General features: G+C 37.6%; 2 protein-coding genes across 3 annotated transcripts; one reads left to right on the top strand and one right to left on the bottom strand.

The window, feature by feature from the left end:
- Positions 1-386: 386 nt before the first annotated feature.
- clic3 (chloride intracellular channel 3) lies at positions 387-11,990 on the bottom strand. Of its 2 annotated transcripts, XM_077542221.1 has the most exons (7): positions 7,628-11,990; positions 7,486-7,560; positions 5,211-5,320; positions 2,074-2,199; positions 1,886-1,992; positions 1,462-1,637; positions 387-1,330 (listed from the first exon to the last, which is right to left on the bottom strand). In XM_077542221.1, the coding sequence occupies exons 2-7, from the start codon at positions 7,549-7,551 to the stop codon at positions 1,166-1,168; spliced, it is 750 nt and encodes a 249-aa protein (XP_077398347.1). In that variant the 5' UTR covers positions 7,552-7,560; positions 7,628-11,990; the 3' UTR covers positions 387-1,165. The 2 variants fall into 2 exon arrangements, with proteins under 2 accessions (XP_077398347.1, XP_077398348.1); XM_077542222.1 differs by having other exon boundaries at positions 7,486-11,990.
- Positions 11,991-13,669: 1,679 nt separating this feature from the next.
- Positions 13,670-15,650, top strand: fut7 (fucosyltransferase 7 (alpha (1,3) fucosyltransferase)). Its single transcript, XM_077542220.1, has one exon. The coding sequence runs from the start codon at positions 14,493-14,495 to the stop codon at positions 15,471-15,473; it is 981 nt and encodes a 326-aa protein (XP_077398346.1). The 5' UTR covers positions 13,670-14,492; the 3' UTR covers positions 15,474-15,650.
- Positions 15,651-18,751: the final 3,101 nt, after the last annotated feature.

The raw sequence follows: 18,751 nt of genomic DNA, 5'->3' as shown, positions 1-18,751 counted from the left end.
AAATTTCACTACATGACGAAAACAATCTGAAGCCCCTTTCTCTCTCTTTTTCTTAAATCTATTTGATTATACTTAAGTAAACCTCTCAAATAAATAAATAACTAAATAAAATATTTCAGTCATGATGGTTGGGGCAACAAACCTTCCTGTATTTCTAAATTCAAGCAATTAAACGATGGAAATCATACATTTTATAGCTAAAAATGATTAAAAATATATAATTATATTAATCTGCAGACGAACATGTCTTTGATTTCGCTTTAGTTATTTTGTTATATGCATTAATACTCAAGATCAAGCCCACATACAATAGATGCAACTTTTTATGGCTTTTGAAAATGGTCGTCAGTAATAAATAAAATAAATAAATAAAACGCAAGCCAAAGTTTGGTTTATTCATTTTATTTACATGAAGACAACATAATACAGATTTTAAACAGTAATGCCTAAAGTAATAGTAGATATAAGAGGTATTGCTTTCTCTCCAATATGTACAAAAGTTTTGAGAAAAATATGCTATGAGATCAAAAACTGATACGATGAAACAAACATTAAGCTTTGAGATTTATATTAAAATGCTATTCCTTTATTGCAGTTTACATTGAATAAATGCCTAATACATTCAGTAGTTACATTTACAAATAATACGTAGGTGCGCAATGGCACAGGATATCAGTATTCTGTGGCTAAAGAGTACTTCCATGCTCTTTTAAAGGACATAAGAACGCCACAGAAATAACACCATCGGATGTAATAGTCAATGCAGCATTTACAGAATAAGACATTTAAAAGTAGCTTTCTCGATTTTGAAGATAAACTGACAGTTGTAACCATAATGTGACATAGAGGGTGTCCTGAAAGTCATACACTTCCTGTTTTCTTTTTTTGGTTTGTTTCAGGTATGGGCAACAGATCCTGTTTAAAAAATCCCACCATGGACAATGTAAATTGTGCTACACATCAGAAAAGTGTGACTTGCACCCCTGCTCTAATATCAAATTGGTGAGCCATAGGCAAGGGAATCATTTTGCATTCAAAAACTGTCAAACCGAAGATGTCAAAGCAGGGATGACCTTTTTCTGTTTGAATGATACTTAAAACAAAATATATCAAAGGATGTGTATATTTACTTTTGCACATTCTGTGTTACTATTTATCCGTTGATCTATTTTTTGAGGTACTTGACCACAGATTGGTACGCACTGACGACCTCGACGTCCTTTGGGCAACTCAAGCGAAACTCATCCCTTTTGTAGGCGTTGTCCAGGTAACGTTTGAGGCCTTTCAGTTCTGCTGTGATATCAAACTTGCGGTACACCTTGCACACCACCTGGGGGTGACAGAGAGGCTTTAAAGATTTCTTGGCTGAAAGACTTTGCATAGAAATCTGCTGTAGTGGCAAAAGAGCCTGTCAGATTTTGTTTGACATCGCTGCCCTAAAGAGACAAATGAAAGTCTCACCTTGACAATGTTGAGTTTGGGAAGTAGGTTGCAGTCGGCCAAAGTGAGAGAGTCCCCATCCAGGTAGAGACGTGTAGACTCGGAAGCGTTGGGGTTCTGGTCCAACTCGTGAGGCAGCGGCGTCTCAAAGTACATGTTGAGCTTCACCATGGTTGCGAGGAATTTCTTCTCTAACACTGAAAAAACACAGGTTGTAAGTATTAGTCAGACTGTCGGAAAAAGATGGTACGAATTTAGACTTTTTTTACACCTTTGGACTAGAATTACTTGGATTTCTTTATATTCATGGCCTACGAGTGCTTTTCATACAAATACTGACTGTAATTATAATGTGTCAGCATAGGTTCGGAATAAAAACAAAATCAGACCAATGTGGGCTAACACCAAAACAACAGAAAATTCAAACTGTTAAAATTTATCTTACCTTCATTTAACGCAGGGACGGGATTCTTAATATATGCTGAGAATTTACGGAAGATGTCTTCTCCAGCTGTCAGTGACTCTTTGTATCGACAGCACAATTTGGGATACCTGCCATCAGAAGGTCAAATAAGAAATCCAGTTTGATTAATGATGCAAATCAATGCCGAGTGTGATAAAGTCGTCTCTCACTTTGGCGGCGCTAATTTATCCTCCAGGAACTCCTCGATCTTGTTAATGTCTGTTTTGACTTCGTCGTTGAAGACCAGGAATGGAGGCTGAGAGCCCGGAGCCAAGTCCTTCAGCACATCCGGGGCTCTGTCACACAACAAATATGACGGCATTAATTGTATAAATATATATTTTTTTAAATGTCCGGCAGTGATGCTTACAAGAGACCTAAAAGCAAAACACTGAAATGGTGTGGAGAGCTTTGCTATCACCACGGCGACTAAAATTCTAAAATAAAATAAAAAAATCCAAAAAGAATTTTGTTAACGAAATAAAATAAAAACGAAAATTCTTCTCTTTTTTTTTTTAACGAAAACTAACTATAATTATAGCGAAAGAGTCCTTAGTTTTAGTCTTTGTGCGCTTTTGTACTCATTTTTTGAGGCTCTCTGCCCATCTTTATTTGTGTGCATGTGTGACCTTTAGTAGTTATTTCATGCTTGCATGCTCTATTTTGTTTAACTCATTCACTGCCATTGACGGCTATAAACGTAAAAAAATTCATTTGAACTATTTCTATTAATTTAAACATTTTCCCCCCACTTTTGTTAACAAGAGTATGAAAACCTAGAATTTAGAACAGATATGAAATTTGTGATTAATCGCGAGTTAACTAGTGAAGTCATGCGATTAATTACAATTAAAAAAAATAATCGTCTCTTGCCCCTAATTTTTAATAATCTTTCATTTTATTTTTATGAATTTATGGCAGTGAATGAGTTAATAAAACCTGTAAGCTTGCTTTGTTTGTTTGTTTGCTTTGGGGCCAACCACGCGCATTTTACGCATCCCTGACACCGACGTAAATTTGTTCTTAGAATTGCATAGTGTGCTGGATCCAATGCTCATAAATATGGTCCATGGGCTGTGCAATTCTTGCACTCTAAAAACAGTTGGGTCAAAAATAACCCAATTATGGATTAAAAATGGACCAATTCACTTTTTGGGGTTGTTTTATACAAAATGACCCAAATTTTGGACCCAAGTAAATGATCTGACCACTATTTATGAGTTTTTTTACGCCTTTCTTCACTCAAAGTTGGGTCAATTTAACCCAAGTAGAGGATCGGTCCATTTTTGAACCATTGTTGGGTTATTTTTGACCCAACTGTTTTTAGAGTGTGGCCTATATTACTGTATACTAAGAGTTGGCAAAATCCTTTAGTATAGTAAGAAAAAATGTAATTCCTTTACAATTGTGCATCAAAATCAATTCATTGAAAAACACAACTTCTTGCAGTTAATTGCCATTTTATGAGCTCTTTTCTAGCCAGAATATGCTTATTCAGCAAATAAAATTTCACCTCAACTACAAATTTGTCCCTGATATGAATATTATTGGTCCCATTATGTTCATGTTGAATGTTAAATGCACAATAACTTTTACAGGCGAAGCTAATTCGACCTTCTCCAAACTTCTGAATGCAATTCTGTTTCCTGGCAAGGAGCTGAATGGCCAAATTCACAGCAGCTGTTAGACCCACAGATCAATGAGTACATTTGCAAGGACGTCCGCTTCGATGCATTTCTTTCACTCTTCAGTCTTTTTTGTACATCTGTTGAAACCCGCTAATGACTCAACTGAACAATTTCTTGAGCAAGAACGATCTACGCTTCCCTCCGAGAACATCCTGTTTGAAGTCTAGTTGATCAATCGTTAGTTGTCTCGTGATGTCAAAATGTGGACAGCGTGATGACGAGGACTGTTGAAATGCCGTTTCGAACTGAGCAGGATGTATTAGTCCATTCATGGATCAAACATCTGTTTTGAATTGTGCCATTCTGCTGTGCAAAAAAAGTTGTGCAAAAAAAAGCTTTGAAACATTCAACAGTTGGATGTGCATTCATAAATTTAGACAAGATCAAATTAAGTTCACCTGTAAAGTTTATACAGACACTTCGCCACATCTCACTGTCAGATTTTTAAAATGCATCTATGCTAATTTTATGTAAGATTTTGCAGTGATCATTTTTAGTAGCAGCAAACATGACCCACTAGAAAATTATGCAACAGTTATTGTGTAACATGTTCAAAATGTGTGGTCATTTTCCACTTAAAAGAAGATCTAGTGGAAAATATACTGCACGTCTACCTTAAATTTGAGTGTCCAGATTTTCAAAATGAAAAACTGGGATGCTAAAATTAAGCTGAAAATCAAATATATCATAAATTCTCACCAAATGCAATCGGTAGTCAATGTTAGTCAAAGGTGTAGTTACTGCTTTAGCTAAATGCTCTCTTGGTTGACGGTTCAACAGCACTAAACAAGCCAATAGCTTTTTTATTTATGTCGTTTTTTCATGAAAGAAGACTGATTATCGTCTGTGTTCAATCAAAATAAGACATTTTCAAACACCTGTTTTTCATTTGGAAAACAATAACCGAACCGGTATCAATCCCCTCTTTTTTTTTTTAAATCACTATACAAGTACGAAGTAAACGCCAATCACTGGTAGGAATCAGGAGGAAAATGCTTTGGTAATACACTTTGATGCAAAATTAAAATGGATCCAATTAGTCAATTGAATAGATAAATCCATTCTAAAAAATATTCAATAGTGACAGCACTAGAAACACGCTGCTATAAAGTTCAGCTTTCCTTGAGTATGAGCAGTGACTGCAATATTAAACAGTGGGACTCCATTTCCCATGATTCTCGGACATGGAAAGCAGGAAGTCAACTGTGTGATGGGACGCCTAATATCAGGACAAAAATAAATAAATCCTCTGGGCTGTCGAACCCAAGGCACAAAAACGTGACTGTCCTGATAAATTTTGCCGTCTGGTTACCCTACTTTAAAAGTAAACATTGTTAGCTACTTTAATACAGTTTACCGTTGGTAATGTATACAATTGAAAGTGTTTACAAGGGAATGGGAAAAGTGAAGTGTGGAGAGAGTCATAAGCTAAAGTATTAAAGTAAAGTAATAAAATAAATATTTACAACCAATACCTATGGACGACTTTAGTGAAATTTAGGTTCATCTTTGAAACGGTGTGTCGGTATGTTGTCTATTACAAATAGCTAAACTAGTATTGGCCAGTAATTTGAGAAGGATCAACGATGAGTCAACTTTATTCTTCAAGTGTTGCTTACCTTTTCATGTCCACAGTGGTGAGTAGAAATTTGGCCTCTTTTAACCAGAGAATCATGAAGAGTCTCTGTGAGAACGGACAGTTGCCCACACTTTCAGCATCGCTGCTGGCCTGCCAGAAGGAAATGCAACAAATTTACACTCTAAAAAATTATTCTTTTCTTTTCTTTCTCTGAGTGTTTTTAGCACACCCCTGTCCAAATGCCATTTCTTTTTGTGATCATAAATGGTATCTTCATTTTTGATACCACAAAAACACTGCATTTGAACAGGGGTGTGTAGACTTTTCCTATCCACTGTATTTTGACCGCAAACGAGTAGCGCATCACCATTCGCCCCAGTTGTGTCAAGATGCTATTAATCATCAATTACACTCAATCAACCAACTGCTTGAACATGAATTGCTCAATTATTGCGCCCATCCCTAACCACTGCAGCACTTGGTGTCGACGAGCTATAAATTACGATGTACTGTTGAGCGCTAGGCATGACGGGGCTCGAGTGGTTCACACATTTGCCTCACAGTTGAGGGGTTCTTCCTGTGTGAAGTTTATACTGTATGTTCGACTCGAGCTTTTGCCTGCCTTTTCTCATTCTGCCCATTGACATGAGTGTGAGTGCAAGTGTTGATTTCCGATCAATAACAACCCGATTGAGGAAATGCGCTATAAAGAGAGAGAGAAAAATGGATAGATGGATGTTGAGTACTAATTAATCATTAAAATAAATAAATAAATAGTATTCAAGATGAATCCGAATCAACAGATATCTATGGAAATAATTGCAGCATTGAAGTATATTTCACCTATGTTTTATTGCTTATAAAAAAATGGATTACAGTACTATCATTACGTAATTGCTAGAGCGGCGAAAAATGTAGCCGCCTTGCAACTACAACAAAATCATCAAAGGCATTTTTGTTTCGAAATCTGGCACCATTTCAATGCATTTTATTGCTTCAATCGTAGGCCTTAGTAAGGGAGGAGCCATTTTTATATGCTACGAATTTACCCCAGCCGGATACGAATGTAATTATAGGGTGTCCCACTTCGACCAATGAGAGCGTGATCGGTGTGTTGTTGCATTGGCAAAAAGGAAATCGAATTTACTCAAGTGTGGAATATATATATATATATAAATATATAAATAATGGCACAATTACGTAGCATTTAGCCTACATTTCACGACTTTCATAGCCCAGTCAAAATTTTTTACTCCACATTAACTGTTACACGCTTTCATATAGATTAATTACAAAATAAATGTCGAAAATTAGTTGAGTACGGACGGGTACACAATGTTAACCCTTTACCTTCAACATTTACTGTTATGAGTTCAGGCATGCGGTCATTGAATTGTTATGATCTTGGGTTATGTTGTCTTTTATCTATTTATCCATCTGATAAATTAGCATTTTGTAGTTGTGATATCGCTTATGATGATAATGTTTGATGATGACGATGTGTTAGCCACTCATTGTCTAATCTTTCAAGCATGAGGAGAATGTTGTCGGTTGCTATGCTATTAGTCACCCTTAGTTTGTCGACGCTTTTATTCTGTCGTAGAATTGTGATGCCAACAATCTCTTCCGAGTCCAAAATGTCACAGCCATGCGGATTTTCATTTGGCAGAGGGCCAACAGGCTAACAGACTGTGCCAAAAGCTTAACTTCCTTGGCGGAGGTATCAAATAAAATAGTTTAGAAACGGCGCGCCAGCCTCAAAGTCGCTTCTGGCTGGTGCATCCGACCAAAATGTGATTACATCTTGCCGAGCCTGCTCCGAGAGAGTCTAACTTCTACTTCACGCCCACATTTGATGAAGACGACGACCTAAACAATCTCAATCGAGTCGTTATGTTTGCTCTCTGCATGGAGTAGTTAGATTTAGTCATGATTTCACAAAGAGAAATGTGGCTGTTGTGAAATATCGCCACTTAGGATGATGCAACCGTGTGCTGTAAAACAACTTGCAAATAATATAAATCTATGGACAATATATGTCTACTGTTTCATAATAACTCATACGCAAAGATGTGATTTAGTCATTTGTGTTCTTTGAGGTTATCATTTCTATCCTAAAAAAAACATAAAAAAATGTATCATGTTGTTGTGTAGTTGATAATATGCAATTATTTTGTTTAGTAAATGCAATTATTGTGTAGAACCAAAAGACATGAAAATGTGAATTCAATCAAGGTGCGCTCATTTTTGAATGCATTTTTGTTGCATCACTGAAGGCATTAAAATAAAAACGAAAAAACAATAACAGGCCTCACCTTGACGAAGAGCTCAATCTTCGGTTCGTCACCCTCCCTTTTTTGGGCCATCTGTCCCCTCTGCATGCCCAATTCCTGCAAGTATTCCGTGATTGAAATCGCCGCTGCAAAATCTCTCAAAGATTTGATGAACTGTACTCACAGTGGATGTCAGCACAGCTTTTTTGTTTTTGTTTGGATTCCACTTGGAGTGTTTGAAGGCAACTTTCCACCAGTCTCCAGTGCTGACCGTCGTCGTCTGTGTGCTGCTGGTATTTAGTTGGTGGCAAACCACACCTGACAATGCGCAGCTCCTCCCCAGCCTTACCTGTGCGACCTGTAAATCTGGTTCTCCACTCTCGGCCTTGCAGCGTAATCAGCAAAAATGAATCTCATCCTGTGTCTCATGTGTTCATCTCTTTTCATTATTAATGCCAACAAGCACCAAAGTGCAAAGTGTAGCAATCCGAAATTCCAAAATGTGTTTTCAGTTGTTGTTTTTTTCGCAATATCTGTCACGTTGTCCCTAAATTTCTACAGTGCTTGTCATCATTAGGGTCACGTGTGAGCTGGAGCCTATCCCAGCTGCCTTTGAGCAAGAGGCGGGGAACACCCTGGGCACATAGAGACGAAAAACTAATCACTGCGCTAAGTCGCTAACAGATCAATTCAACTAATTCGTTGCCTGTTTGAATCAAGATTGAATCTGTCCCTGAGAAGCAAACTGGTACCGTCCTGTGGTGTTCAATTCAACTTCACTGAACCAAGATGGCAGGACTTTGCAAAGTATTAGCCCCCTTGAACTTTTGGACCTTTTGTCACATTTCTGGCTTCAAAGAAAGGTGTATATATATATATATATATATATATATTAGATCAAACAATTAAATTTTTTAATCACATCTTGGAATTTTTGATTAATCACGAATAATCGCTTATTAAAAAAGGCTAGTTAATTAAAGTTAATTATTTATATATATATATAATATTTTTAAATTAACAAATATTCAAAAACATTTATTAAATGCTTTACTTGCATGTAATCATAATCCGCTGTCACGTTAAAGGATAATCTATGGTAAAAATTAATAGTGCGATTAATCTGTGTTAATTCATGATTAATGCGATATTTTTTTGTGATTAATTAATCAGTTATAACGCTTTAACTTTGACAGCACTAATATATATATATATATATATATATATGTATATATATATATATAGTCAAAATTACTCTGCAGAATTGACTGTCCCGTCTTGACTTTACGGCATGATTGACAGTCGCTGTGGCCAATCTGAAGTTGGCAGGATTTGGTTGAGAGCGCATCGCTTGTTAAGTTATACGTGTTGAGGTGCAAACATCACAGTTGGGTCAGTGTGCACCATAGATAGTGTGCCTCATAAATACAAACCACACACACACACACAAACTTTTGACTGTTTTGACTCGTAATAAAAGGAAACTGAATCGTCAACTCCGTGCACTCTTACTAATGCTCCCTGGATATCACGCGCTTGCCTTGAAGTGATGAAACGCGCTTGAGGTTCATAGTGGCCACACCCCCTTCCTTAAAATTGGCTGTACATTTTCATTGCGACCAAATACGCTTTCTGGAAGGGCAGACGGACGGTGCCCACCTCTCAGCTCGCCGTAAGGTCAGTGGAGTGGGGGGAGTCGTCTTACGGCTGCTTAATAGAATGACCGGAGAATGAATGACGGCTGTGTGACCTTGGGGACTTCCTAACTGCAACAGGCAAGTGGCACACGGGTGCCGCTGCCAACATAAATCTCTCACCACATCCTGTTGAGAATTTCAAGACAAGTCTTTAACCGTGTAGCCTCTCTGGTCGTGATGGATTTGTAATAATAACAATGATTGTTATTAAAGCCTTTCTATTTTTTTTAATGGCTGATTGAAGATTCAGGCATATATTTGCATATTAGCGAATGGAACAAAACTTAAGGCTTTAAAAATGTAACAATGCTGACTTTTGATCACAGACTTATTATGGGACTGCTGAAAGCAGCACATATTACTCTTCACCCTAGAAAATCCCCAGATTTTTCCGCAAAAATGCGGCCCGTACCGTAGATCGCACCGGGACAAATGAGGTATCAAACGATGCGGCTCGATCTGACTCGGTGCGGCATTACTTTTCTAGGAATTCCGAGTTACCATGGCGATGCAATTACCCAAAAACTCCCAAAAAAGTCCCATAGGAAATGAATGGAGAAAGGGGGAACAAATTACAGATCAAGCACCTTTTTCCAAGACACGCTGCGCGCGCATACGTTTACCGGCTGATATGAATTTTAGCTCATTTTGTATCAATTTTTCCCATCTTTAGCTCAGTGTCTAAATTTATTTTAAGGAATGAAAGCTCTCCCCCCTGTGCGGGTTCAAAGACAGTGAGTGAAATAGCCTCCTTACATTGGTGTCTATTGCAAGTGCCAGAGTGAAGCAATTAGCCTTAGAGTGACGGGAACCAAAATAATCTATTTCGAAAAGTTTCACTTCAACTCGTCACCATGGCCACAATCTTTGCTCACTAGACATCAAATTCTCACATTTTGTAGTGACAAGTCTCTTCTTTCAGACAAACTAACTTTTATTTGGCTAAGGTGTCATTTAGTACCTTTATTTTCACTTTAAGCGAGGAGAAGTCAGACTTATTTGCCTGTCTTTTACATGTTAATTTCAGGCGCCTTTCTCTTTTCATTTCTGATAAATTATAAGTTTTCAACCTGCTCTCATTTGGTCATTTTTCATCCGATTAAAAAAATGAGAACATGCTCGTGTTCCCCAAGCCCTTGCTGTTCTAACGAGCCATTTGTGGAATCTGCATCTTGAACCGTTAAGTCGTGCGAGGCTTTTGTTCGAGGTGTGCGTCTGTCATTCATTTCAGTTGAATGTGTGTGCGTGACGTCAGTATATTAAAGTTCCAATGTGTGTGCGTGAATGTGCATGTTTCTTAAAATTTAGTTTATGTTGATTATGGTTAACTTTCACATTTCTTGACCGATTCCAGTCATTTAAATTTTAAAATGACTTCTTATTCCGGCCTCCTTAAGAGCATCGACCAGTTTCTTTGTATGTTCTGTACATCAGAAAATATGTAACCGCAAAATATCTTCCGTAAACATACCTTTTCAGGCCGGGTCTTAATTTTATTCTAGTCTTCAAATGGAAAACACGGAACGTTTTTATGAATTATTGTTCACCGAACAACCACCTGAAATGCTTTTAAAAAGCCCTACAAAAGGCTAAGAAATTGATTTTAAGGAATGAAAGCTCTCCCCCCTGTGCGGGTTCAAAGACAGTGACTGAAATAGCCTTCTTAAGGAGCAATTAGGCTTTGAGTGGCGGGAAATAAAACATCTATTTCCAAAAGTTTCACTTCAACTTGTCACCATGGCCACAATCTTTGCTCACTAGACCTCAAATTCTCACATTTTGTAGTGACAAGTCTCTTCTTTCAGACAAACTAACTTTATTTGGCTAAGGTGTCATTTAGTAGCTTTATTTTCACTTTAAGCGAGGAGAAGTCGGACTTTTTGCCTATCTTTAGTTTTCAACCTGCTCTCATTTGGTCATTTTTCATCCGATTAAGTAAATGAGAACATGCTCGCGTTCCCCAAACCCTTGCGAGCCATTTCTTGGATCTGCATCTTGAACCGTTAAGTCGTGAGAGGCTTTTGTTCGAGGTGTGCGTCTGTCATTCATTTCAGTTGAATGTGTGTGCGTGACGTCAGCATGTTAGAGTTCCAATGTGTGTGCGTGAATGTGCATGTTTCTTAAAGGGACAGTGAGATACTTTTAGTTGATGTTGATTATGGTTAACTTCCGCATTTCTTGACCGATTCCAGTCGTTTAAATTTTAACCTGTTCAGCTCATTTACAAGAGTCAGCAGTCCCATTCAAAATTTCCACGGGAATTTTTCTAGTTAAATTAAAAGTACGTCTGTTGTGGGGCCTTGCATAAGCTGAATTGCATCACTCTGAGATCTATTTCAAGAAGTCATGCTTTCCCTGCCGCAGGGTTTGGACCGGCAGCAGTAGGACATAAAAAATATGAAAAATATGTATTTTTAAATCTCTATACACACTGCATATTTAAGAAAGAATGAGCCCATGATACCCATACTTTGTGATTTTATTCTTGATAGGGTTCATCTTATCCCCCCAAAATTAAATCAGTTGGCATGGGTACCATGAGCTGTATGCTGGCTCCCCGGGTCGTTTCGTGTCAATTCACGCATTCCCAGATTTTTATCATAAAAAAGACGTTTGAGTGTTTTTTTTAATATATTTTAAATCAGGCAAATTGAAGGGATGTCACTAGGGAGGTTCCGGGGATTTGTGTGATTTGAAACGGAATGACCCCCCTCTAGGATTTGGGAAGTGGAAGTCAACCATATACATTTCTTGACAATAATTATGTTAAATGCGACCTCACTAGTCTAAACATGACATTCTGACTACTATTACATTTGTGAAATATGAGTTATGCATCAAATTCCAGACATTTTTATCCATCTCAGGGGTTGGCCATTTTGCCACTTGCTGTCGACTGAAGATGACATCACAGTTGCTCAGGGCTCAGGCAACAACCAATCACAGCTCAGCTTCAGAAAAAAGGTGAGCTGTGATTGGTCGTTGCCTGAGCCCTGAGCGACTGTGATGTCATCTTCAGTCGACAGCAAGTGGCAAAATGGCCAACCCCTGTGATGGATTTTTTTTAATTTAATTATTTGCTGTTGAACTCATATTACACCAACGCAATATTAACCACAACGCCATATTTAGACCAGTGGGGCTGCATAGAACATATTATTGTCAAAAACAAAAATTGGGGGGTTGACTTCCATTTTAAATGCAAATTAATTAATATGAGTGTATAATTAAGAAACTGATAAACATTTACAGAGTTCTGTGTATTAAAAAAGAATGCTGTTGTAGAAAATATTCTATGGCAGGCACAGACAAGTAGGCATTTTTCAATGTTTGTTTCTGGCCTTTACGATATAACAAAAATATCTCCACAAAAGGCCAACGTCTCTTTGGCAAAATGAGATTAGAAGCAGCTGAACGGCTGACATCCTCTCCAAATTTAGTGACAGCGAATTAAAAAAAAAAAAAAAAGGCATCACAGTGGACTTTTTATCTTGGATAGTTTTTCTGTCACCTCTAGTTCCTCTTTATGGTGTTGCGTAAAAGCGGGACAGTATGGTGTGGAGTGTGCGGCAATGTTGCACAATCTGTTTTTCTTACCCGGTAATCTTTGTGAAAGATCAAGAATGTTGTTTATGGATTCCATCAGCCAAACCCGTCTCAGTTTATCAACGCTGTCATCAATATGACAGGATGGAAATCACATGTACAGTACATTACGAATGGTGATTGTGGTTTCCTCACTATTGCTGCTGTGATAGAGGACATGCAGCTGGAAAAGAGAGACTGATTAATATTCTGTAATTACCTATGACGAAATGCAATATACTATTAACCCAGCCTCAAATCACGTGTTAAGGATATCCCAGCAATCAAACCCAAATGTTTAATGTTATGGTCATCTGATTTGACAGGATGGCAGCGGAGCAGTTCCACCTGATGGTGAGTTCTTATCAAAATTCTAAATCATTACTGTTCAAATAAAAATCTTGAATGGCTTGTACATATTACATACATCCATTTTTTTTTTATTAGAATGAGTGAAGCATAATTAAGTTTACAAATACCAAGTATAAAGTCAAAGACACTTTGGGTCGTCAATCCAAAGACCATTATTTTTCTCATGACCTCAATAAAGAGAACTGATAATTTTTTTTTTAACTGATATCATTAGTAGAATACAAAATGGCATGTGGAGTCCCGCAGAGCACGATTCTTCAACCCCTTCTTTTTTTTAAATTTATTATACCTCCTGTAGTTTCAACACTGAATACAAAACAATGACGTACATATGTCCTGTAAATGTGGAATATGTGGAATCCCAGCTTCTGAACCTTTCTTGTGCCGCCATCAGGCGCCAATAATGATAAAAAATATTAAAGCAGTTTCATTTTGACCGACCCAGTGAAGAGAAAATCAATTTGTTTATCATCCACATTTTTTTTTTTGCATAATCCTCTCTACTATAAATCAGGGATGTGATTTGACCAAAGTGAAATTATGTGAAAATTTAGCCGGGGGTCTGGGGGCCGCTGGCACTCGCTCATTGGTTTTCCGTGTTTTTAAGTACTTTCAATGCACTCACATGACAAAGAAATAGACAAAACAACAGCATAAATTTTCAATGTATATTGAACTATCCCATATAAAATGGCAGTTTTAGTCAACTCAAAATCAGTCACATTCAAAAACATTGGACTGCCTTTGCTTTTAAAAACTATCACTGAGAATATCATCATATCTAACTAATGTGATTACTAAGTTAACACATAAATAATGTTGAAGAGTTCAAATTTCATGAACAAATAATTGTATCATGACCAAATGAAAAGTAACTCATATTAGAGCATACCACAAATGTCTTTGTTATAGCAGAAGATGTTATCTGTCGGAGTCATGTGCATACACAATGAAATACAAAAAAAAAAAAAAATCGGATTTTTTCTTTTTGGGGGGGAGATAAAAAAAGCGGAATTCCGCGAATTAGCAGAAAAATCACATCCCTGTATAAATGTAATGGAGACAATACCTTAATAATAATAATAATAATAATGTTTATTTAACATAACAGTTAAAGTGTAAATTGAATTTGCCAACTATATTTCTAAAAAGTAGGATTGTAGACGACAAAGAGGATGGTACCCAAGACAGAGCCCTGGGGAACACCATAACAAAACAGGGGGCAGACCTTGATAAAGATTATGCTGATTATACTATTTCTTTAAAGCCTTGTTGCTTAAGAAAAACACTTCTTTCTTTCAGGAGTGTAGCCCTACTAAAAAGGGTGCACTTACCTCAAGGAGAAAGTGCCAAATCGTCACTTTCCTCTGTGTGTTACTGCTGGCTCTTCTTAATATGTGGCTCAACGATTTCAACTTTGACTCCTACCACCGTACTCAAGTGACGATTCTAATGTGGTATGAACCCTACGGCCAACCCAATAACCCGAGCGAGGATACGAGTTGGGTCCGGAACTGCACCCCGCGCTGCAAAATGGTGCAGCAGAGGTCCTTGTTTCCCACGGCGGATTTGGTGGTATTCCACAACTTCGAGCTGATCATGAGACGGCAGAAACTCCCTGTGGATCTTCCCAGGCCGCCAACACAGAGGTGGGTGTGGATGTCCATGGAATCCCACGTTCACAATGGAGACTTGAGGAGATTTGCAGGTATCTTCAACATGACCATGAGCTACAGGAGGGATGCGGATATTACAACACCATATGGAGAGCGGCTAGCAAAAGAGGCTGAAGGAGACGATCCGGTGGAGGACGTGGCGCGTAATAAAAGTTTTCTGGCATGTTGGGTGGTTAGCAACTACAAGAGTTATCACAGAAGAAGTCAAGTGTACAAAGAACTCAGCGCCATAATTCCTGTGAAGGTCTACGGGCGCTGGGCAAGAAAACCCCTCAGCTCAAAAGCGCTCCTGCCAACAATCTCTCGCTGCTACTTCTATTTGGCCTTTGAGAACTCTGAATCCAAAGAATACATCACAGAAAAGCTGTGGAAGAACGCTTACCAGTCAGGGGCGGTTCCCGTCGTCCTGGGAGCGCCGGTGAAGGATTACGAGGCTGTGGCTCCGCCTCACTCCTTCATCCACGTCGAAGAATTTGCATCGGTAAAAGAACTGGCTGAGTATCTGCAGCAGGTGGCGGGAGACCACAAGCGTTACAGCGAGTATTTTCACTGGAAGCGAAAGTGGAAAGCGAAGGCGCAGAAGGACTGGAGGGAGAATGTGTGTAATAACATCTGCTCCCAATTTGACCATTTGCCTCCCAACAAGGTTTACACCGATCTGGCTGCTTGGGTTCAGGCTACTGGTAATGGCACAATATAAACCTACACACTAAATTCTGTAGTGTAAATTCTGACTCCATTTAGACTAAATAGACTCAGTTAAGAGTAAACTAAGATAGGAAGAAAATAGAGTAAAAATTTTGAAAACAAATAAATAAAACTCACTCAAGGGTTAAGGTTCAAACTCACGACCTTTAGACTGCCACAATACCACCTGAGCTATGCCCCTCCTACTGTTCGCTTTTCTCCAAGAGACCAAAAGATTGTTTTTGGTCTCTGCGGATAGTTGGCACCCCCGAACGCATTTCTCGCGAAAGGGAGTTTGTCTTTTGGAGAATCGGGTTCGATCCCAAATCAAGCGTAAGTAAATATCACTTAAATTGATCTTATGTTGATTTTGGAGTGTTCTAAATTCAGTTTAATAGGAAATCAAAAGCATTAAATGACTAAAGTAGTTTTTTAAAAATCTGATATGAAAGTCAAAACAAATCAAAACAAGTCATTGTAGGCACATTTGTTATTTTATTTTAGAAAGTTCTAGCAAATCTGCCTGTTATTTTTTTTTTAAAGATATGCATTAAAATATACATGTTATTTTCAGTGGAAATTATTTATTATTCTACATTTTGTTTTATATCTTATGATATGAAAGTAAACAAATGAAAACAAGTCATGTTACGCATATTTGTCATTCTATTGTTAGGATGCTGTATCAAAATCTGCCTGCTAATTTCTTAAAGATACACATGAACATTTTCGAAATGTTATTTTCAGTGGAACTTAGTAGCTTTTATTGAACACTTTAATAGCCTTTAAGTGAGACATAATTTTAAATAATAGCCTTTATTATAATTAATAGCCCTTAATTTCAGCTTTATTGTATTTAATGTACACGGCTGTACAATTTTGCAAAAGATTTGCCCTTTATGTGTGGTCAAAATGCCATGGAAGTTAGCAGTTTCACGCAAGTCTTGGCAGTGTTATTTACGTTAGCATCTTAGCATCTGCTAATTCGGCCGACACCGCCGTATTTATTGCCGTAAAAAAATCTTTAGGGTGTTGTTCAGTTATTAAATGCAACTGTGTAATATCTATTAAACCTGTTGACATTATTAACATTTTTATTGGTTTATTTTACTTTTTACCTGTTTTACATTTCATTATAGATGTGTTGATGAAGGTGTAATTATGTTGACCTGATATAACCTGTGTGAGTAATGCTTTTGACATTCTTGCTATCTTTTGTACTGTTTTCCCAGAAATGAGAAAGTTAAAATGTTTCTATGTTTATCTAAGAAGTCTAGTTGCTGTTCAATAGAAATCCAGTTGTCAAAAGTTCAAGGACGATCTAGTTTACTGGGAAAATGCAAACTCCTTCTGTGCGTCACGGGATGACAGAGGCGTTTGTTTCCTCATGTTTTGAATAAAGAGGCTGTGTGGGCAAAAGAAGACACACACATTGGATGACACTGCTTGGGTGATGTCTAACTGTGTGACCAGAGATCTCTGTAATAAACCAACCTTGCAAGGACCCTCTCCACCAGAATGTCATTTTGCAATTATTTGAACACGCAAACGATTACAATTAATGGTAATTCCTTCAAACCATAGCAGCACAAACGCACTAAACTAATTATTTCACCCACATTTTGCATGTGGTAATGTGCCTGAAGTTAGCATTTGCTGATTTAGCCAGCATGTACAAAGTGCCAGATCACGTTGTTTGCCTTCACTTCATAAGTACACAATCAAGCTACATTTACACGACTAACTAATTCAGTAATTGACTCACCTGATATGACGTGATCGCTACAGAAGCAATGAGGAGGATCCCAAATCCGCTTATGGCTGCTGTGATCCACTGGCTATGCATTGCTTCCTCTTTTGGTAGCCTGAAGAATGCTAGATCCTCTTCTCGTTGTGGCAGCTGGTCCACAACACCTGTCAATCATTGTTAAAGTATGGGCGTTTGCTTTTTACTACTCAAAGTGGCAGAAGCGTTTTCTATGCTGCCAAAATGACTGCGGCTAACGGCCATTTTGGGACGCGTGACGTCAATGTACGGTGTCGGTACTAGATGTGATCGGGCTGCCAGATCGCATCGGTGTCGCTTAACGAATACGTCACGCTACCTGATTGGCTAGAAATTATCCAACTGACGTCGAACATTGAAAAGAAAATATTAAAGATGTAATTTAAATAACAAAATGTACAGGCTGAAATTGTAAAAACGTAAGAATATAAAAGCAAGCTATATTGAATCAATAATAAAATAGATTGAATAAATGATTTTATATTATTATTATAAGTGACAAATATTGTCAGTTTAGATTGCTAATGTGGCCCAATTATCATTATGACTATTTTTTGTGATTTGTGAACTGCTAAAAAACAAACCCAACTCAGGAGCTCTTGAGACTACTGAGGAGCTGTGACCATCTGTATTTGTTATACTGCCCCCAAGTGGCCAAGGTGGGGGCAGAAAGAGCAGCACAATGTCCGTTGAATTGAAAATAGCAAAAACTGTTGGGGGGTTTTGTTAGTTTTTTTTTTTTTTTTTTTTTTTTACATTTTATGTCATTACTATACATTTGTATAAGGTATAATGTTACACAAAGGCATGTTGACAGGAGATTGAAAACTGATACCATATAAGGTAACACTTAGCTGCTTAGCTGTTTACTTGCTTCTACAACTACTGCTACTTTATATTTCCAGTCAATGTGGATACATTGCTGCCTCTCATAGCTCAGTTTGGGTATTATGTCAGATTTTACCTGATTGGAGAAATTTACCTGGATCCTCGAGAATGGTGTAAATTTAATTTGCTCAAAACTCATGGACATGGGATCAGTCATTCTATGTATAACTGCTAAAAGTAGCTTCACAGTTTATGAATTAAAAAAAAAAAGGCTGAACTGCAAGGTCATCTTCACAAATGAGTTATGGAGGATAAAACATCTTGCCTTTATGCAACATTTGCCAATTTTGACAAAATGTGATAAGAAATTTGCCGTATCACCATGGCTGTTATTTTGTTCAAGTTGATAAGCTTTTGACTTGCTTCCCGTCTTCATATTTATGTGTTTTTGGAAACATGGGGAAGGTATACTGTATTGCATTTGCTTATACAGTATATGTGCATTAGATACTGTAATTTACACATATTGTGCATAATGTAGTTTATTTAAATAAATAAAAAAGTCATCAAAATTGAATGGAAGATGTCACTATAGACTCTGTGTGTATGTGTGTGTGTGGGGGGGGGGGGGTCTGAAACAACATAAATTTGTTCCAAAATCACACAGACAAATTGAC

The sequence above is a fragment of the Vanacampus margaritifer genome, chromosome 14 (assembly GCF_051991255.1).
Source record: "Vanacampus margaritifer isolate UIUO_Vmar chromosome 14, RoL_Vmar_1.0, whole genome shotgun sequence".
NCBI classification, from domain to species: domain Eukaryota; kingdom Metazoa; phylum Chordata; class Actinopteri; order Syngnathiformes; family Syngnathidae; genus Vanacampus; species Vanacampus margaritifer.
The sequence above is the reverse complement of the archived record's forward strand: the minus strand, read 5'-3'. Positions and strand labels throughout refer to the sequence as shown.